Source organism: Mustela erminea, chromosome 1, assembly GCF_009829155.1.
Source record: "Mustela erminea isolate mMusErm1 chromosome 1, mMusErm1.Pri, whole genome shotgun sequence".
In the NCBI taxonomy this organism is placed as follows: domain Eukaryota; kingdom Metazoa; phylum Chordata; class Mammalia; order Carnivora; family Mustelidae; genus Mustela; species Mustela erminea.
This window is the reverse complement of record NC_045614.1, coordinates 191,557,576-191,580,852: the sequence shown is the minus strand read 5'-3', so window position 1 is coordinate 191,580,852 and position 23,277 is coordinate 191,557,576. Positions and strand designations below refer to the sequence as shown.

The 23,277-nt window shown below is 34.8% G+C and overlaps 1 protein-coding gene across 1 annotated transcript in view; it reads left to right on the top strand.

Moving 5' to 3' along the window:
- The first annotated feature begins 4,740 nt into the window (after positions 1-4,740).
- The window catches only part of LIPI (lipase I), a 55,243-nt gene continuing 36,706 nt past the window's right edge, over positions 4,741-23,277 (top strand). The window contains exons 1-2 of the mRNA XM_032302235.1: positions 4,741-4,807; positions 22,136-22,521. Coding sequence (XP_032158126.1) covers positions 4,762-4,807; positions 22,136-22,521 — 432 coding nt within the window. The 5' untranslated portion in view covers positions 4,741-4,761. The remainder of the gene's footprint in view (positions 4,808-22,135; positions 22,522-23,277) is intronic.

Genomic DNA, 23,277 nt, shown 5'->3' with positions numbered 1-23,277 from the left:
AGCTTATGGAGTGCCTTCCATTTTCCTAGATACAGCATTATTAATTGACTTCGCATTTATTCAGTCAACATTTTCAGTAAAATGTCTGTAGAGATGTTTCAAGACGTACTAGCTGCAGTAAGGGAGCTCCCAGGGTAATGGGGGAAAGTTTGTTTCCTAGGAGTGAATGAATACATCATTAGGAGTTTGAATTTATATTCTGTATAAAATAACTTTTTTATATAAAATGCTTTATATAAAATACTTCCATATAAAATGCTTTTTATACAGTGTAAAATACTTTTTTGAAACAGTAAATCCTGCATGCCTAGATGTGGATGTGAAATACAACAGAGTCCTAGAATTAAAGTTTATTTACCTAAGAAGTGGGCCCGAGAGAAGTCTTTGAAAATGGGTCACAGAGGTTTTAGGTGGACACCAGAAGGCATTTGAAAATTGAAAAAACGGCCTCTCCCGAGGAACACTACCAGGAGTAGAGAAAGTTTTGTGACTGATGCCTGAAGTTTTGAGGATGGAATCCCGCTTGTAGCGGGAGTCAGTGTTTATACTTTGTATCACGGCTGTACTTTGTGTACAGTGGGTGAGTAATCAATCCTTGAGGAGGGTTAGGGAAAAAAATCCTAAAAAAAAAAAAAAAAGGAAGGGAGAAGAAAACCCACTCAGAATCTCAGTAGATAGATCAGTCAACTGTCTACTGTTAACTTGGCTTCCTTTCTGAAGAATCCATAGGTCTATGAAAGACCCTGAAATTATCCTATGAATATACAAGTAATCAGGACACCATTTGGTTGTTAGTTAGGAGTGGTGATAATTCACTTTGCCTTGAAGAAGGCATGAGTGTAGGTGGTTGGTGGACCAAAAAAAGCCCTATCTTTTCTAATGAAAAGGAACACATCTTTGGAACCCTGATTTCTAATTTAACTCTGACATCAATTTTATGACTTGAAACAATTTCTCTTTTTGGAACTCAAGTTCTATTTCTTAAGGAGTGGGTAGGGTTAATGTAATTACAGTACTTCATTTAGTTAGGTATTTTTTTGAATGTTTGCTATGTGCCAGGCACTGTCTTTAATCCTTGGGGAGCAAAGGTTTAAGTATAAAGATATGTCCTCCTAAAGCCTTCAGCATAAGGAGAGAGACAGACTTCCCAACAAAATCATAGTTCAGTAACTTTAGTAGTTACCTTCTGTCGATATCCTAAGGATTTAAGTCCTGTCTCCGTTTTTCCTTTCTTCAACATTGTTGTGGTACAGTAAAAGGGGATTAAGGAAACTAGCATATTGCAGTTGTATAACAAATATATGTTGATCAAGTGAATGGATACCTGAAGGTCTCAATTATGTGTAATACTATTGATTTTAAATTCATTTTATATCATAAATCTTACCCAAATGAACATATTCCTTCTTTAACTTCCCCTCAATCACAGCTGATCTGGGAGTTGGATCTTCAGGTTTCATTGTAAAATTTGTAGTGTACATATCTGATTGTGAATGATAGAAGCTTTTAGCTGTATTTATAAATAATTAACAACCATATTGTTTTGCTATATTGAAGTTTGCATCATACTTTTTTTTAAAAAACAAATATGTATGATTTTAGCATTCTTATCACATCCTTTTTACTTTTGGCAGGACCTGAGTTTATGGTGTTTAGACTTCTAGAGTACTTTTTTAGTATTATAAGCTCTGAAAGTCAGCTCATGCAGTTAGCTGTTTATTCAGAATTTGACCTAAATATGTATCATTTTTCTAATTTAGGTTTACTGTATTTCCCAACTTATATTGAATAAGTAACACATTGTAATGAACCTAGCAGTAGCTTAAAAATAATTTATTCTCAGCATTTTTTGGACCATTAGTCAAATATAAGATTTAATGGATTAAATGTGTGTAATTCTATAAAGAATTAGCCTTTCTTCACTCCTATCAGGATGTTTTTACCCCAACTTCATATATTCAAAAATGAAAATGTTTATATATAATATATAAAATTATAAGCTATGTATATAAATCTGTCTGTCTATCTATCTAAAACAAGAGCTTCTTTCTTCCTTTCTTTGCCCAACTGACTCCTAGATCTTTTTTACAGTCCAGCCCAGGCAGCATCTCCTATAAGCCTTCCCTGAACTCTGCATTCTAGATTAGCTGGCTTCCCTGCTGTGTGGTGCCATGGTTCCGTAGACATACCTTTTTCAAGACCTCCTCACTGTGAATTTCTATAGGGTAAATATATTTCAGTACCTAGGACAATCCCTGACATACCTGTGGATGTATCTTAAACAGTTGTTGACATGATACAGTTTGAATAATTTACTTTGTGTGTTCAACTACATTATGCCCAGAAATAAGTACATGCTTAATAAAAGTTGCATAGATGAATGAGTGAATGCAGAATCTTGATCAAATAGTGTTAAGGGACTCTAGTGGATGCTTTTGCTAAAATTGACCTCACTTTTGTCTTCACTTTTTTCCTACCTTCGTTTTTTCTTTATTCTGATTATCCTAACCATATTTGTCCCAAGTAAATAGAGCTTTTTTTTGTTTGTTTTACTTGTTTTAGATGCTTATGGTAAAGAAATATTTTTAATGCTTAAAGAAATAAAGTAAAAAAAATCAATAAGTCTACCATGCAGGGATAAACATTTTGGAGGAAAACCTAACTTTGATCTATGCATATACATGTAAAACATATTTTAGGAAAATAAATTTTACTCTACATATTATTTTATAGCTTGCCTTTTCTCCCCTTGAACTATGGAATGGAGACTTTCTATACTATTAATATTGATTTATCTACATCATTAATTTTAATCCACAGTACATACATAATTAGACCAATACCCCACTGTTGGACATTACATTATTTCCCTTTTTTAGCCATTATAAAAATGCTGAGATTAACATCCTTTCTCATATGTCTTTGTGCACATGGGTTAATACTTCTATGGGAAAATATCTTGGACATTTGATTGCTGAATCAAAGGGTGAGACCATTAAATATTTTGACACGTATTTCTAACTTACACAAAAAGATTGTGCCAAAATAAATTCTTATAAACAATGACTCCCCCATCTCCAGTATACACTACTTAACTTTCCATTATAATTACTGTAAAGTGCCTGGTAGAAGTGTACATGGTACACAGGGCTCAATCAGTTTTAATCCACTGAGCCACCCAGGTGCCCCTCACAGGGCTCAATCAATTTTATATCTTTATCCTTATCATCCTCATTATGACTTTTATCATCTTATTTATATTGCATCCATGTCTGTAAACTTCAAGTCAGTTTTTATTTTGAAGGAGCACTAAATAAGCATGGAAATATTCTCTTACTAAACTATGGACACTTTGTATAATTTGCCATTTCTAGTATTTTGCTATTTAATGCAATGGATGGTAATTCCAATTTTATTACTACTGACAGTAAGTAAAAACTATGAAAATAGTATAGTTTTTTACATTTTGAAATTCTGCTATGTTGCGTACTCTTACATGCCAAGATGATATTTTCAATATCATCTCTTCAGAGTGGTTAAGATGAAAATAATGTGTAAGATTAATATTTAAGAGTCACATCAAAAGCACAAGATAAAAGAAAAATGTTAAATTAGAAAGATTTGTCTTTTAAGTATAAACTTGTTAAGAATCTCTTTTAACATGTATGACTTTATTTTACCTTTCTTCCCTCATTCCAAAATGATGTGGTTTATTCCTATCTTTGTTAGCGAAGTGCATTGGTGGTCTCCAGTCAAATTATAGTAAATTATACAGGGCTCCTTCTAAAAGTGAAGTCTCACATAAAATCCCTGGAGATCAAATCTTTTAAATTGATTTTTAAATTTTTCATGGTTTTTAAATGAATACCTCATTTTGTTTGTGGATTCTTTGAAATACCTCCCAGACCTTGATTAGTTTCTGCTGATCGATGATAGGAATTAGGGACTTCTGATCCTGAAGTATCTTTGGAAATTTACAGAGACTTGAATTTACAAAAAAAAACCTTAATTTTTGAACTGATCACGCATGTACTTACAACAGTTCTCCATTTTCCAGACCTACTAAAGTCTATTCCTGGAAGGAAAATAAGGGGAAAAATGGAGTTAACATGTGGGGGAAAAAATCCCATAATTTTAAAATGTTTGTTAAATTAAAAACAAAAATATTTTTTATTTTCCAATTGTAGAACTCAAGGGCAACCCAGCATTTTAGAATTTTAAAATAGCCACTGAGTTTAGGTTGCAAAATTACACAAACATGAAAAAGCCATATTTTATATTTGACAGCTTGATGGATATGGATTTTATTATTGATTTTATGGTATATGAAGACAACTTAGTTTGTAATCAAAATGAACATAAACCACAACATTTTCTGACTCTTTCCATTTCTAGCATTTTTTAACATCACATTTACTCTAGGCTTTGAACAGACATATTCTTCCTGACCACTTCTGAAATCTTGAGGCTAAGAGGAATAAAGAAAGATATAATTAGTTTTTCTTTCCCTTAAATTTAACTTGGGCTGCTGTTGGTGACTCCTTAGAGTTTTGACTTAAAAATCCTCTCACCACCACAAGCCAGATAAGAGAAGACAAACTACCTCACCTTTGCTACAAACAGGGAGGAGCAAAAGGTCAGGAATCTTTTACGCTAAAACCTACCAGACTCTGGCAATCTTACCAAAGAGAAAGCTTAATGAATTTCAGAATTTCTTTTTTGCTGAGTTAGAGTGCTGCTTTTACTTTTATTGGATTCCAAATGAAAGTATACATTTTTCTCTGTTTGATGTGCTGGGCAGAATCTGGTAAGAACTAAATGATTTGATTTATCTTACCAAATTGTGTGTAAGATAATTAGTACAGTCTTATGAATCTGGGATAGAGCATTTTATGACATCATAGTATGAAAAAAAATAGTATGATTTGGTACTAATTATATCAAATGGGTAATTATGAAGAAAGTTTGTATATATATGTGTGTATGTATATGTGTTTCTTAAATTGTATATTCTGTATTTTATTTACTTTCTAGAAAATTAATAAGTAGAAATCCTTTTACAGGAAGATATAAATAGAGGACAGAAAAATTCAAAAGAAAGAATAATTCAATAATAGAGAAATTAATTCAATATTTGAGAATCATGACTTACTAAACATGTTGTTTCAATTTCAGTGTTCAAGTAGTCTTACTTTTGAGGAAACTTTTTACATAGCTAAGTTGCTAATTGCAAGCAAACAAAGTAAACATACCTTAACTTTTTTTTTTTAACCTATTATGCTAAAGTATAACAAAACAAAAACAAAAATGGGTTTAGAGTAATAAAATAGAATTTTATTCTCCTGGTTTACTGATTTATAGTAATAAAGTTTATTAATATTGGTGATCTCTTTTACTTCTTTCTGGTAATAAAGTAGAACTAGAACTACTTGTTCTACTTTATGATAATAAGTAACAAATTTAAAATTCATGATGAATAGATTTTTGTGCCTTTGCAAAGGCAGATGATTTTCTTTATTTTAAACTTCCTTTTAGAAAAAAATTCTTGAATGCATCCTTGAATAACCTTAAAATATCACCTAGAAGTTCGAATTATTTCTTGTTTCTTTTCAATTGGATATTTGGGTTGATCAAATTCTAGAAATGTTTGAATTTTATAAGCAAATGCAGAATCTAAGTGATATTATTATAGTTTATTATATTTTTCTCATTGAGATGTTTCTCGATAAGCATTTATATATTTGTATAATGTATGATAGTGGCATCTTAATTTAGAAGTCAGAGAAATTTGAAGTCCAGCCCCCTAACTTTGTGTCATTTCTTATTTGCATTATTTTAGAATCATAGTTTATACTCCAAACTCCTGTGGCAAACTTTCTAAGATTATTGTTTTGATTAGTACTTAGGAATTACCTAAATTTTCAATTGGGAAAACTCTGATATAATTACTATGTATGTTTCTATCTCTGTTGACTGAAATAGATAGTAGGCCCTTTAGATATTAATGACAGTAAATAGAAAATAAGGAAATTAAAGATTTCAGTTATTCTCGAAATCATTCGTAACCCATGCAAACTCTTGGTGCTCCCTCTCATTTTCCTGGAAATCCCACATGCTTAGGAAATCATTGAATTTTCAGTAATTAATTTCATATAAGTATGTTTTATTCAACTTATAATTTCCCCTTCCTTCTCCACTAGAGATTTTGATATATGCCTTTTAGAGAGCCCGCCTCACATTCCTCAACATGAAAATCATTACATGATTGCATCTCCCTTCAAAAAGGGAAAAAAAAAAATTCTGAAAACCTAGGATTATCAGATGTTTTAAACATTTTTATTTATTTTTTATTTTTTTTTAAAAGATTTTATTTATTTATTTGTCAGAGACAGAGGGAGAGAGAGCGAGTGAGCACAGGCAGACAGAGAGGCAGGCAGAGGCAGAGGGAGAAGCAGGCTCCCTGCCGAGCAAGGATCCCGAGGCGGGATTCGATCCCAGGACCCCGGGATCATGACCTGAGCCGAAGGCAGCTGCTTAACCAACTGAGCCACCCAGGCGTCCCAGATGTTTTAAACATTTTTAAATGGAGGGGTGTCTGGGAGGCTTAGTGGGTTAAGCTGCTAGCCAACCCTTGATTTCAGCTCAGGTCGTGATCTCAGGGTCCTGGAATCAGCCCCTGTGTGGGAGCCCCATGGGGAGCCCATATCGCCTCTCAGGTAGGGCTCCCCATGGGGCTCCGTGCTCTGCAGGGAGTCTGCCTGAGTATTCTCTTTCTCTCGCTCTCCCTCTGCCCTTTCCCCCAGCTCACACTCTCTCTTTCTCTCCTTCAAATAAATATCTAAAAAAAAATTTAATGGAATAAAAGGGGAATGGAGAAGTAGCTGAACAAACTCTTTACAGATTTGTATCTATATGCACATATATTCAACTTATATATAGTCTTAGTACAGTTTCTGTTCATACTAAGTGCTTAAATGGTAGTTGTAGCTGTAAGAGTCAGCAAATATTTCTGCATCAGGCCAGATGGTCAACATTTTAGGTTTTGAGGGCCATGCAGTCTCTGCTGAATCTAATCAGCTCTGTCATTGTAATATGGAAACTGCTCTAGACAATTCATAAACTAATGAGTCTCATTGTGTTCTAATAAAATTTATTATAGACAATAATATTTGAATTCGTTGCAATCTTGACGTGTCACAGAATATTATTATTTTAATTTTTTCCCACCATTTAGAAATGTAAAAACCTGCCTTATCTTGCCAGCCAGATTTGGCCCTCAGGCCATAGTTTGCCAAATCTCCTGTTCCAGTAACTTGGAAGAGATGTTAAAGATACTTAATTCTTCTTTCTTGTTTTACAGTTGAGGACAGTGAAATTCAGAAAAACTGAGTCATTTTTCTAAGATAACAATTGTAATATGCAATATAAAATACTCTGTAATCTTGTTTCATTTAGAGATTTTTATCCACAGGGGGGAAGAGAGGCCCAAGATTCTGCAATTCTGGGCGCCTGGGTGGCTCAGTGGGTTAAGCCGCTGCCTTCGGCTCAGGTCATGATCTCGGGGTCCTGGGATCGAGTCCCGCATCGGGCTCTCTGCTCAGCAGGGAGCCTGCTTCCCTCTGTCTCCCTCTCTGCCTGCCTCTCTGTCTGCTTGTGATCTCTCTCTGTCAAATGGATAAATAAAATCTTAAAAAAAAAAAAGATTCTGCAATTCTGATAAACTCCCAGTTAACGCCTGTGGGTGTGTGGAACTACACTTTGAGAAGGGAGAGTGTAGAAATTTGTAGAACTTGGCAGGCTTTGTAGGGCAGTGATCTTTCCAAAACCCAAGGCACTCAGCTCATTGCCTCAACAAATTCATCATTGTTTTTCTCTACATTGTATAAAAATTCATATATTTGTATTAAAATTTTATTAAATTTGTATAAGTTTGTATAATCTGTATTAAAAAATCTCCTGTGACTAGTAATTTACCTCTACTGATTTGCTAAAATCACATGCCTACAAGCAGCTTTAGTACAAAAGTTTAAGAGAAGGGTAATCTGCAAGAACATGGAATTTGCATTTAAAAGATCCAGATTCAAGTCCTGCTGGCTTGTTTTATCAAGGCCAAGTCACTTAAGCTCTGTGAACCTCGGTCTCCTCATTTTTAAGTGGTAGTGAAAGTCATAAAGCTCAGAGGAGGTAACATAAGTGTGTGATTTGCTCAATTATAAATTAGGTTAGTATAATCCACTGTGTGTTTTTCCATGTACATTTTCTCTGTAATTGTCTCAAAGTACTTGCCAGGTGTAGGCCTTCACATTACACAGTTGGGGTAGACCTGTATGGACTATAGGTATCAGAATCCCCTGGGGTATGCATTTTAAAATGCAGATTTCTGGGGCGCCTGGGTGGCTCAGTAGGTTAAAGCCTCTGCCTTCAGCTCAGGTCATGATCCCAGGGTCCTAGGATCCAGCCCTACATCGGGCTCTCTGCTCAGCGGGGAGCCTGCTTCCTCCTCCCTCTCTGCCTGCCTCTCTGCCTACTTGTGATTTCTGTCTGTCAAATAAATACATAAAATCTTAAAAAAAAAATGCAGATTTCCGGGCACCTGGGTGGCTCAATGGGTTAAGCCTCTGTCTTCGGCTCAGGTCATGATCTCAGGGTCCTGGGATCGAGTCCCACATCAGGCTCTCTGCTTAGCAGGGAGCCTGCCTGCCTCTCTGCCTACTTGTGATCTCTGTCAAATAAATAAAATCTTAAAAAAAAAATAAAAAGGCAGATTTCCCTACCAAATCAGAATCTCTGGGTATGTATCATTTTAAACAAACTTTCCCAGTCTTTTTAACCCTCATTTTTAAAACCATGCTTGAGAATTCTTGATGTAAAGACTTACCAGACATCTACTTTATTTTGTTTGTGTAGTCATCTTCATTTTCCACAACTTTCCGAACGTTGATTTGCCCATTTGGAAAAGTTACTGATGGAATATCGTGGTTACTTATGACTTGTTAAATCGTGTGTATTTTCTAAATGTGCTCTGATTATTTCAGAACCCAAAGATTAAACATACTTTTACCTCTTATTTTGCCTTCTGCCCCTTGCCTTCAGAGATACTAAAGTTCTGGCTACAGTTTTGCATCTTAATTAACTGTGCGGCCGTATAAACCTGTGTTTTTGTAGGCATAAGGTCAGTCTTTTGTTTCATACCTGACAGTTTGCTGGCCCCAAAAGATCTTCATTCTTTTTACTGCACATGAAGATAATGGAGCTAGTGAATTTAGGTTGCTCAACTGTTTGCATGATCGTTTGTGCCACGAGTATGGTTGTGCTTTTCAGATGTCACTCATAAGTGTTCTTTAATTATGTGATCTTCATATATAAAATGAGGGACAGGATAGCAAATATAAAGCAGCACAGTGCCTGACTTGGAGTGAGTGCTGAATAACCACTAAGCATTATTACTATCTTTGATGGTACTGTTATCGCTGTTAACAAATACGTATTGTTTTCAAAAATGAGGAAAAGGAAAGAAGAGGTTTTCTTGGAGTCTTTTGAGGGTGAGAGTGGGGTTTCAGAGGAGTATCAGAGGAAGTCGGGTTAAACCTTTCCAGAATGTGTTAGATTCTTTTATTGGCTTTTTTTGGCTGGGTTTTGAGGCTTCTCTGTTACTAACTTGGTCAACATTCAAAGCTGCAAGGCAAGGAGCACCTGGTGGCTCAGTGGGTTAAGCGTTTGCGTCAGGTCATGATCCCGAAATTCAGCGATCAAGCCCCTCATCAGGCTCTCTCCTTGGGGTGGAGAGGAGGAAGATCTGCTTCTGTGTGCTTAGTTGATGGATAAATAATCACTGTTAAAAATCCCATGACAAACATTGATGTTAATAGTCAATGGGTATAATAATAAAAGTGATATGGGAATATAATTTTAATTAATCTTTATTTGATTTTTAAGAAGATTAAGCACACTTTGAGGACTTAATGAGCCATTTTCCTATTTTATTTTATAAATATCTGTTTATATCTTTCTCTTGATACTCAGTTGGGTATTTTCTTCCTTTGTATTTTATATGTAAGTATATCAATTTCCTTCATACCTTGCATTGAAAATATTTCCCTAACTTATATATTCTTGTCTTTTGGCTAATGTATAGTGTTTATGCACAGAAGTTTGAAATTTATGTGCTGTGAAATTTATTAGTCTCATATTTTATAGTTTCTTTTGTTTTTATGCTAGAAAGTCATTCCTTGAACTAAGGTCATGCACATATTGACTATATTCTTCTAGTTCATATAAGTTAAAACTTTCCCAGAATCAATTATCCTAGTCCTTGTTTATTTAAAAATCTATTATCTTTGATTATGAATTGCCATCTTTATCATGGGTAATATTGTTTATTTCTGGGTGTTTCCATTCTGTTTCAATCTGTGTATCAATTCTTGATTCAGTTTCAGAGGCTTCTTTTTAATCGGTTTATAATATAAACATAATTTTAATCATTTTTATGATTTTATTATCATAACTGACAGTTTGCTGTTTTTGTTGTAATGTTATAGCCGTTTGCTATAAAATTATGATTTTATTATCTTTAAAAAATCATTTATTTTCTTTGGGCATTTATTCCCTTCCTGGAGACATCTCATTGCGACCTTAATTTAGAATCACATTACCCATATAAGTTAATATGAGTCTAATTGATTTTGTAATATCTCTTCCTTTCTGGATCATGGTATATCTCAGTGTTTATTCAGATCTTTTCTGTTCCTATGTAAGGTTTTTAAGCTTTGATGTTTTCTTCTAAGGGTATTCTATTTTTCTTTCTTCCCTTTGGTCTTCTTTTCTCTGTCTCTTCCTCGTTTTCTTCATCTCTCCTTCTCCTTTTTTTCCTCTTCCTCTTTTCAAAGAGCTAGTTAACTTGCAAATCATAGGAACCTGGTTCAAACTAGCTAAGGAAAGAAGAAATATATTACTTCCTATAACTGAAAATTTTTACACTACATACCACTGGATCATACTGGGAAAAAATGATTACCTTCTGTAGCTTCAGGATGTGTTTCTTTATAGCTTGAAATCTGGAAGGAAGGAAGCCACTTTCTCTCTCAACTTCCCCCAAAAGGTCCTAAATGGACGTGTTTGAATTTCATATCCTCCTGTGGTCTAATCCTGGGTGTAGGCTGATTGTGCATTCAGATTGGCCCTGGATGAAGGGAGAGCATGTCTTTATGGTGAGTTCCAAAAATTCACATAGTGTTGGGGTGTGGGGAAGTTTTCAAAAAGAAAAGCTGGAGAGCTGGGAAAATATAAAATATATTTACAATATTAATAATTATATTTTTGTGTGTTTTAATACTTTTCTTTATTATATTTTATATTGACTGTTGCTAATATGAGCCAAGGCTAATGGTTTTTGTATATTTATATGTCTATACTACAACTTCCCATTGGATTAATTTTTTTTAGTTCCTATTTTCATATTTTTAGGTAGAATATTGTATCACATGAAACAAATAATGATGTCATATCCAACGATTATATCATATTTCTTTTTCTTATACTATTGCTAAGTTAGAATATGTGGCAGCAGATATTTTTACACTTTCTTAATTTTAATGGAAATAATGTCACCAGTGTTTCATCGTTAATACGATAACTGCTATTGGAATGAAATAGGTAATATTTTATCATTCTAATAAAATATACTATTTTTAATTATGTAAAATAATGTTGGTTAAAATTAATTTTTCTTGTCCTACTCTTATGCTGTGGACTGTGCTGTGGACTATGGGTGCTTAGTTGTGTATTATTTGGGAATTTTGCTTCAAAATTATTGCTTGAGTTGTAATAATCTCTACTTCACATACCTATCTGTGGGCATGTTTGTCCTATCTTTGCTATGTTTGATATTAGAGGTGTTCTATCTTTTAAAAATGATCTACTAAGCTTTGTATTTTTTCACACTTTGTAAAAAAGTTGACATTTGCTGTACGTTTTAACTTAATTATTGAGATTATATTGAGGTTATTGAGGTTATAACATAATACGATAAAATACTCTCATTTAAGAGTACACTGTGATGAGTTTCAAAAAATATGTGCACCACATTTTACATAGCATGTGACAGTCTTATCAGTCAAAGTATAAAACCTTTCACTGCATCCCCAAAAGTGAACTCTTTGCAGTTAATCCCCTCTCCATCTCTGGTTGTAAGCAAATCTCCTTTCTGATACTCAAGATTAAATATCTCTTTTCTAGAATCTCATACAAATGGAATCAAACAATATGTACTTTTTTTCTTGGAGTCTTTTGCTTAGTTAGCGTCATGTTTTTGAGACTCATCAAGGTTGTTGCATGTACGGATAGTTCATTCCTTTTTATTGCTGGGTAATATTCCATTGTATAGCTATACTACAATTTATATATCCATACTCATTTTGATTGACATGTAGTTTTTTTTCCAGTTTGGGGTCCTTATGAAAAAAAATTCTACAAATTTATAAATATTGTGGACAAGTGCTTTTCTTTTTCTTTTTTTTTTCAAAAATTTTATTTATTTATTTGACAGAGCAAGCAAGCAGAAGCAGGGGGGGCAGCAGAGGGCAGGGAGAAACAGACTCCCTGCTGAGCAGGAGGCTTGGCAGACCTCCATCCCAGGATCATGGGATCATGACCTGAGCCAAAGGCAGTCGCTTAACTGACTGAGCCACCGAGGCGCTCCAAGTGTTTCATTTTTCATGGGCTAACAGTTGAAAGTGACTTTTTAGGGTCATTTAACATTTTAAGAAACTACCGAACTGTTTTCCAAAATATTGTACCATTTGGTCACTTTCGTCAGCAATGAAGGAATCTTGAAGTTGCTTTGTATCTTCACCTATATTTGGTTTTGTCAGTCTTTATAATTTTCGCCATCCTAGTGGGCGTGTAGTAAGGTATTATTTTGGTTTAATTTATATTTTCCTGGTGATGTATGATGTTGAGCATCCTTTCTTGAGCTTATTGGCCATTATACCATCTTTTGTTAAGTGTCTTCAATTCTTTTGACAGTTCTTGAATGTTTTACCTGTCTGTGTATATACAAATGTACATTCCCTCCACCCCACATGTACCGGACACAGGTGGTTTTCAGGTGTACATATTGCAAGCCTGCATATTCATATTCTTAACATTGTCCTTTTAGGAGCAGACGTGTTTCATTATGACAGTGTCCAGTTTATCAGCTTTTTCTTTTATGTGTTCCACTTACTGTAAACTTGTCTGAGAAATCCTTGCTTACTTCATAATCATTAATATTTTCTCTCAGTATTTCAGACACGTTGCCTGCTCCCTGCCAGAAAATGAAGCCAAATCAAAGCAAGCAGAATTGAGAGAATGAGAAGCAGAAAAGATGGGTCTCTTTTACACTAGAGCTAATTAAGCTCCCTTAAAATTGGGGCGCCTGGGTGGCTCCATGGGTTAAGCCTCTGCCTTTGGCTCAGGTCATGATTTCAGGGTCCTGGGATCGAGCCCTTCATCCGGCTCTCTCCTCGGTGGGGAGCCTGCTTCCCCCTCTTTCTCTGCCTGCCTCTCTGTCTACTTGTGATTTCTCTCTCTGTCAAATAAGTAAATAAAATCTTAAAAAAAAAAAAAAAAGACCTAAAATTAAAAGACCCTTCTAGGGTTTCTATTGAACATCCATGTTGTTCTCTAAGGTCCTTTGACTCTGACTTGCCAGAACTTTATTGTCTTTCAGAGCATTTGTGACCTTTGAATTGTTCAGCTTAGAGCTCTTTGTGGACTGTTACCCTCAGCATACATGGGTTTATATTCAGCAACCTACTCATGGGGACCCCACTGCAGATTTCGGAACTCTGCCTCCACATAGCTCCTTCCATTGTGGCATCTGATATTAATTCTAGTTACCCTCCCTCAACTCCCCTCTTTCTCCCTGGTTTGGGAACACCACTCTGCTTTCCTTGGGTCCAACCTTCCTGCATGGCAGACTATTCCAGGCAGAAAGCTATTAGATTTAGTGTTCAAATAATTTATTTCCTTTCTTTTAGAGATCACAGTTCTGAGCCCTTTGTTGTCCAGTGTCTAAACTTTTATATATACATTTTATCCAGAATTCTAGTTGTTCATAGAAGTAAGAGGAGTCTGGATATCTTTCATGACAGGAATTGAAGTCTATAAAGCATAATTGTGATAAAACATACATAAAAATAACCATTTTAATAATTTCTAAGTGTACAGTTCAGTGATATTAAGTACACTGATACGGGTGTACAGCCATTGCCATAAATTTTCTGTCTTTCCAAACTGAAACTCTTTACCTATGAAACAGTAATTCTCCATTTACCTCTCCATCCCAGCCCCTGGCAACCACTATTCTACTTTATGTTTCTCTCTGACAACCTTAGGTACCTCATGTAAATGGAATCATATAGTACTTATATTTTTGTGACTGGCTAATTTCAGTTAGTTCTTCCATGTTGTAGCATGTGTCAGAATTTCCTTCTTTTTTAAGGTTGAATAATATTTCATTATATGTATACACCAGATTTTGTTTATACATTCATCTGTTGAGGGGTACTTGGATTGCTTCCTCCTTTTGGTTATTATGAATGATGCTGCTATGAGCATGGGCATGTAAGTATGTTTGAAACTCCACTTTCAGTTCTTTGGGTGTATACCTAGAAGTGGAATTTCTAGATTATATGGTTATTCTATTTTTAAATTTTTTAGGAAACACTATACCATTTTCCATCCCCATCAGCAATGGAGAGGGTTCCAGTTTTTCCATGTTCTTGCCGACAGTTATTACTTTCTGTTTCTTGATAATAGTCATACTTTTTTAAACTTTGAAATCCTAATGGATTTGAAGTGGTATCTCATTATGGTTTTGATTTACATTTCTTTAATGATGAGTGATATTAAACTTCTTTTCATGTGCTTACTAGCTATTTTTATATCTTTACCTGTAGGTTCATTCAAATATTTTGCCAAATATTTAATTGGTTGTTTATTTGCTGTTGTTGTCATCATTGAATTATGGGAGAACTTCATATATTCTGGATATAAATGCCTGATCAGATACATGATTGGTCAGTGTTTTCTCCCATTCCTTGTGTTGCCTTTTCACTCTGTTGATAATGTCCTTCAATACACAAAAGTTTGAATTTTGATAAAGTACAGTTCATCTATTTTTCTTTTATTGCCTGTGCTATTTTTAGTAATGTTAAAAAATAATGACTTTTTGATCCAAAGTCATTAAGTTTTCTCTTAAGTTTTCTTCTAGCAGTTTTACGATTTTAATTCTATCATTGTCTTTTCTTTTTCTCTTGCAAGAATTTCACTTAGAGTATATTTTCTCTGATAGAAGTATAGACATCCCAATCTGCTCTTTCCCCACCATACAGCTTTATTGATGAATAATTCACAAATATAATTGTGTATATTTAAATTGTGTAATGTGATAATTTGATACACATATACATTGTGGAATGATTGCCAAGATCAAGGTAATTCATACATCCATCTCCTCTCATAATTAAGACTGTGTGTGTGTGATGAGAATGCTTAAGATTTACTCTCAGCAACTTTCAAGTTTACAGTATTATGACAGAACCAAAAATAGTTTCATATTATTAACTGTAGTCACCATGCTGCATATTAGACCTCAGAACTTCCTCATCTTACAACTGGAAGTTTGCACCCTTTGATATGTATCTCCCCACCTATTCCTCCCGAACCTCTGGTATAAAATTATCTCTCTGTAAAAAACTATTTTACTTAGCATACCCTCTAGTTTTATCCGTTTGTTGCAGATGGCGGGATATACTTTTTAATGACTGAATAATACTCTATTATGTATATACACTGCATTTTCTTTATCCATTCATTCACTGGACATTTAGGTTGTACCCCTGCCCTCTTTTGGTAACTTTCTGTGTTGAGTATGTTTTTTTCATCCTAACATTTTCAGCCTATAAGTGTCTTTAGATGAAAAGTGAGTCTCTTATCATAGCATATAGTTGGATGCTGGCTTTTTATCCACTCTCAATCTGTTTCTTTTTATTGGGGGGTTTAATCCATTTACATTTGAAGTTATTAGTGATAGGGAAGCACTTATTTTTGCCACTTTGTTGTTTTTTATATGCTTTATAGCTTTTTTTTTTTGTCTTTCATTTCCTCTGTCTTTTATTTGTGTTTAGTTGATTTTTTGTAGTGACATTTTGGTTTCCTTTTCCTTTTCCTTGGTGTGTATTCTATAGATTATTTTCTTTGTGATTATCATATGGATTATATGTAACATCCTAAAGTTATGACAACATTTCTTAAATTGATACTAACTTAACTTTAAAAAATAGACATCAATAAAAACTTAACTTTTACATAAATAGCTACTTCTTTACAGCTCTGCGCTTTCCTCATTTTCAGTTATTATGACAAAAATTTTATCTTTATATTGTATAACATTAACATAGGTTTATAATTATACTAATGCATTTGTCTTAAATTCTGTAAAAAATAAAAAGTAGAATTACAAATCAAAATACAAAAATGCTGTTTTTTATATTTGTTCGTGCATTTGCCTTTTCCAGAGCTCTTTATATTTTCATATGACTCTAAGTTACTATCTAACATCTTTTCATTTTAACTCGAAGGCTCCCATTAGCATTTCATGTAGAACAAGTCTGTGGTAATAAACTCCCTCAGCTCTTGTTTGTTTAAGGAAATCTTAATTTTGTTTTCATTTTTGAAGGACAGTTTGCTAGTTATAGAATTGAAGTTAGAAATTTTTTCTCTTCACCAGTTTAAATACATAAATATATCGTCTTACTGTCTTCTGGCCTGCAAAGTTTCTGCTGAGAAATTTGACAATCTTATTGGGGATTCTGCTAAGTTTTTGATACCTGGAACTTTATTTTTCTACTCCTAATTTAATCTACCAGAATTGAGTCAGTTTAATGTTTTTTAGGAGTTTTAGTATATACTAGTTAACATTTTTTATCATTTGAAGACTTTTGTTTTTATTTTCTCTACCTGATACTAATATTACCAATGTAATCAATTATATGATGTCCCAGTAAAGCTAAACACAATGAAACAAAACAAAAACTCATTCCCTCGGGGCACCTGGGTGGCTCAGTGGGTTAAGCCCCTGCCTTTGGCTCGGGTCATGATCTCAGGGTCCTGGGATCGAGTGCCGCATCAGGCTCTCTGCTTGGCGGGGAGCCTGCTTCCTCCTCTATCTCTCTCTGCCTGCCTCTCTGCCTACTTGTGATCTCTGTCTGTCAAATAAATAATAATAAAAATCTTTTAAAAAAACCCAAAAACCCTCATTCCCTCAGTAGCATATGACTTAAAGAAGTATTACTCACACTGGGTGGGGTAAGGTGGGAATTGATTAAGCAGCAACCATCAACTTGGCTTTTTTGCCCCTCTCTCTCCTCTTCTATCAGGCCAGACCAAGGATATTTTCATGGTGATGGCAGAAGTATGAGAGGCCAGCTCCATAACACGCAAGCCCTTTTCAAGCCTCTGTTTGCGTTAGGTCTACCAGGGTCCTATTTTCCATGGCAAATTGTATGTGCCCATATGAAGAAATGAGGCAAATCACTAATTTATGACAGTAGAATAATGACTCAAAAGTTACAGGGAAAATGGCATGGATTCAAGAAAGTGATGAATTGGAGGCACTCTATAATTGAGTACACCAACCAGCTTTCCTTTTATTTTACGTTGTGTAGAATATACCTCCCCCATTTCTTTAAAACTTCCTGTGTGTTTCTTAAACTTACAGCTAAGTTTCCTTTAGAAATATTATTTAAATTCTAGTTAGTTAACATACAATGCAGTGTTGGTTTCAGGAGTAATTTTAGTGATTAATCACAACACCCAGTGCTTATTTTTTGAATGAAATCTGAGATTCTTTGCTTTTTAATGGACAATTTTTATACAATTACATAACTTTATGTATCATATATGTTTTCTTCTCTAGTGTAATTGTGTCATTTTGTTTCATGTTTTCTACTTTCTATCTTTTTTCATTTTCTTTTGTGTATGTATACTGTTTGCTATACTTTTTTTTTTAGTGTGTACAAAGTTATGAGTACTGTTTTATATAGCACAGTGGTTAACATTAAGATTTTCAATATCTTTTTAAAGCCACACTTATCTGTTTGTTAAAAATTTTAAAAACTGACATAATTTGAATCCCCTAGTTAAGGAATTTTTGTACCACACTTACTTTCTCTATATTCCTTTTAACCTATAGTCCCATTTTATTAGTATATTGACTTATATTAATAATTAAATATTCTTAGCAAACATTTGAATAAGAATGCCTTTGATATTGCATGTGTGTTTCACTCAGTTTTATAATATATACGCTTGTATTGGTGTCTTACCTATTTCCATGTGAACTTTTTTTATTTTTTATTTTTTATAAATATATATTTTTATCCCCAGGGGTACAGGTCTGTGAATCGCCAGGTTTACACACTTCACAGCACTCACCAAAGCACATACCCTCCCCAATGTCCATAACCTCACCCCTCTTCTCCCAACCCCCCTCCCCCCAGCAACCCTCAGTTTGTTTTGTGAGATTAAGAGTCACTTATGGTTTGTCTCCCTCCCAATCCCATCTTGTTTCATTGATTCTTCTCCTACCCACTTAAGCCCCCATGTTGCATCACCACTTCCTCATATCAGGGAGATCATATGATAGTTGTCTTTCTCTGCTTGACTTATTTCGCTAAGCATGATACGCTCTAGTTCCATCCATGTCATCGCAAATGGCAAGATTTCATTTCTTTTGATGGCTGCATAGTATTCCATTGTGCATATATACCACATCTTCTTTATCCACTCATCTGTTGATGGACATCTAGGTTCTTTCCATAGTTTGGCTATTGTGGACTTTTGATCTTACAGTAATACTATGAGTTTCTGTGAATCTTGTCTTCAGTAAATCTGACATTTATTTACCAGTGATGATGTCAGGAACTGTACTATGTCATTTATGAGTTGTGTACTATAGGAAGGATATAAAATCATTAGGCCACAAACTTTTTTCGCTTATAACCTTCATTCATTACACTTTTATCTGTCTAATGTATTGTTTTGGAAGACAAATCTGAAGTCATCGTGACTTCATTCCTCTAATTTAATGTGGATTTTCTGCCTTGATGTTTTTAGAATATTTTTCTCTTTCTCAGTCGGTTAAGCATCTGCCTTTGACTGAGGTCTTGATCCCAGGGTCCTGGGGTGCAATCCCATATCAGGATCCTTGCTGAGCAGGGAGCCTGCTTCTCCCTCTGCCTTCTGCTCCTGCTGCATGTGCTCTCTCCCTCTGATCAATCAATCAATCAATCAATCAAAAGACAAACTAGTTTCTAGGAAGCCTTTTGGTGAGTCTGATTAACTGCTTTGCTTTAGATTGTGATGTGTCTTTTCAGTTTGCACATCCTGGAATGCAATTACTTCCTTAGTCATTATAACTGCAACCTCCTCCCTCTCCAGATCCTCCCCCGACCCCCGCGAGGGCAACAGTGATGATTTTTAACTTCTTGTTACTTAATCATCACTTCCTGTCCCATATCTGTGTTTCCCTTCATAATTCAAGTCTTTCTTCCTTCATTTCTTACTGTCAGGTGAGCATTCCATGTTTTAGCACATGTAATACAAATTTTTATTTTACACTTGCATTTTTTCTTTTCTTGAGTTGTAATATCTCATTATTCCACTTTTAATTTTATGCTAATGTTTTTTTACCTCAACACATTTTCTCTTGATGTCCTCCTATTTTTGAGACATGATTTTTCTTGTATTGGAATGAGAGTGCTGTTGAATTTTCTGCAACTACTGCTACATCGGCAGTAGATAATAGATTGCTCTGTTGATTGTTTCAAGTGATTTCTGTCCCTTACTTTATCAGAGAGATCCTACTTTTTATTCCTCATTACACATCTGAGAGCCAGGTAAAATCTACCTTGGCTTGGAGCGGACCAGCCGTTTGGGTATATTGATTGATTGCATTTGGCCTTCTCAGAGTTTCAGCTGATGGAAACATTTTGGATGGTGGAAAGATGGATGTACACAATTCCCTATGCAATTTGTATAGAGTAGTAAGCAGTGATGTTGCACTGCGGTTTGATTTATTTCTCCTCTCCACTTCCTCATTCTCTAGGACTTAGGACAAATGAGGTTGGTTTCGAAGTTTTCACTTGTCTGAGTGTCTCTCACCTGGTAACCTGGGAACTCATTGTGCCTCTCCTTCACTTTCTTCCTCCTTTATCTTCTGAGTAATTGTCATAATATCACATATATACTTTCCAGACTAAAAGGTACGTTATAATTTGTGCATATTATTATGGATTTATCAAATATGCATTATATGTCTATAGTTTTAAATATATGTATATATAATATATATTTATTTTAAATATATTTGTAGTTGACTTAATCACATCATTATTTCTGGGCATTTAAATCACTTCTATTTCTCCAGTGCTAAAATAATATATATTAGTTCATTTTTATATGTTTAAATGGCTATTTTCTTGGGATAAATTCTTGGAAGTAGAATTATTGGCATGAATTATATTAACAGTTTTGTGAAATTTTGATATAAATTGACAGATCGTTTCTCCTAATCTTTTAATAACTTGAACTTCCAGAGAAGTATAAGCATATGCTCATTAAAAAAAAAAAAATTGGGATCGGGCGCCTGGGTGGCTCAGTGGGTTAAGCCTCTGCCTTTGGCTCCCGTCATGATCTCAGGGTCCTGGGATCGAGCCCCACATCGGGTTCCCTGCTCAGCGGGGAGCCTGCTTCCCCCTCTCTCTCTGCCTGCCTCTCTGCCTACTTGTGATCCCTGCCAAATAAATAAATACAATCTTAAAAAAAAAATTGGGATCAAAAAAAAAAAAAAAAATTGGGATCAGATGCTTACGTTGAAAGAAATTACAATTCTGAGACTCTGTGAAAAAGGAAATTAAAAAACAGCCATTGTTTCACTGCCTATGTATGGCTATTGCTATTGAATTGGCTTAGTTATTTCATTCTGCCCAACTTCCTTCTAGGATGGATAGATGGTAAGAAAGGTAGGTAGGTAGGTACGTAGGAAGGTATGTTGATGGATAGGCAGACCCATAGGATGCACACATCAATGAAAATACAATATGATCATATTTAAGATATTTTAAGTGTTTGTGCAATTATGTATAATCCTGTTATTAATGTGTTTACATTTAATACAAATTGTTTATTTCATTAATATAAGTCCTAGGAAGAAAATAAGGAAGAACACATATTTTTAACACATGTATGTGTACCATATAATTTCAATTTCAAAAGGAGGTTGTATCAACACATGCTCTCAGCATCCATGTCACAAATATTATGTATTAAAATGATTATGTTTTAAATAACATATTAATATTATGTATTAAAATTTTTCTTTTTGTTGAATTTGATAGGAAGAAAATGATACCCTTTTGTTTTGATTTGTATTTATTTGATCACTGGTTAGATGAAATATATTTTCTTGAATGATTATTATCCATATATATTATTCTGCAGGATTTCTGTTAAGCTCAGAATTAGTTTACTTTTATTGGTGGGCATAATAGTTTCTTTACTAACAATGTAGTTTTTAAAGATTTTATTTATTTATTTGAGAGAGAGAAAGAAAAAGGCAGAGAGAGCACTCATGAATGAGGTAGTGGGGGAGGAGCCAAGGGAGAGGGAGAAGCAGAACTCCCCGCCCAGGAGGGAGCCCAGTGTAAGGCTGGATCCCTGGACCCTGAGATCCTGGTCTGAGCTGAAGGTAGGTGCTTAACTGACTGGGCCATCCCGGTGCCCCTTTACTAACAATAGTAATGATTTTGGTGATAACCGTTGCTCTTTTGTACAGATAAAAAATAATTCTTAATTTTTAACCAATTATTTCTTCTTGTATTTTATTTAAAAATTTTGGATGCTTCTTGTTCAAAGGGTCTTTTTACATAATCAACACATTAAACATTGTCGTTGCTCAGAGTATTATGTGGAAATACTAATGAAATAAAATCCTCACTCCCAAGTTCAAATCTGTTCTTTGTTAACAGCAATAGAAATTGTATCAAATACTATCCCAGTACTCAGCTTGACTGACTTTTTTTTCTTATTTCAGAGAATAAAAGATCATGCCTTCAATTCTCTCATCTGGGTGTAAAGGATTCCCTCAAAGACTTGTTTTCTCCCCAAATGGAGATTTCCTTAATGATGTATACAAGGAACAACTTCAACTGTGCTGAGCCCCTCTTTGAGCAGAATAACTCACTTAACATTAATTTCAACGTCAGCAAGAAAACAGTCTGGCTTATTCATGGGTACAGACCAACAGGCTCTGCTCCTCAATGGCTTCAGAACTTCCTAAGGGTTTTGTTGAATCAAGATGATATAAATGTAATTGTAGTAGACTGGACCCGGGGTGCTACAACTCTCCTTTACAACAGAGCAGTTAAAAACACCAGAAAAGTTGCTGTGAGTTTGAGTAGCTACATTCGGAATCTTTTGGTAAGAATTTTATATATTCTATATGTTTTATAATATACAGTGTTTTGTGCAATACCACCAAGTAGTAGTAAGATAAATACTTTTTTCCTATACACATTAAGAATTATTGCTTTGAGGGGCACCTGGGTGGCTCAGTGGGTTAAAGCCTCTGCCTTCTGCTCGGGTCATGATCCCAGGGTCCTGGGATCGAGCCCCGCATCAGGCTCTCTGCTCAGCAGGGAGCCTTCTTCCCTTCCTCTCTCTCTGCCTGCTGCTTTGCCTACTTGTGATCTCTCTCTCTGTCAAATAAATAAATAAAACCTTAAAAGAATTAATTTCATTTAATACTTATATAAAATATTGTTATAAAGTTTGGTTATCCCAAATGTATAGATAAGTAAATGAGGCAGAGAGATTAAGCACACAGACGGTTAGAGGTAGATTTGATCTCTGAACTCTTCCAGTCTGATTCCTGTCCATTACATGCAAACTGCTTCTTGGATTGGTGAGCTTGCTTAATTTCAGGGATCCTTGGAAATTCAGCACAGCACGACTCAAAGCAGATGTCAAGCCCCAGAATGTTCCAAATCAGAAATCACCCTTCTCTCAAGTGCTCATCACCACCACATCTCTCTCTATAACAGACACTGATCTCCATATGGTTTGACATAGTAAATGTAGATCATTCAAACTGCAGGTGACCTAAAACTGGCCTGAATGTAACTGACTTACCCCAACCCTGCTCCTAAATCCTGGACATTTCTAAAGGGTACAAAG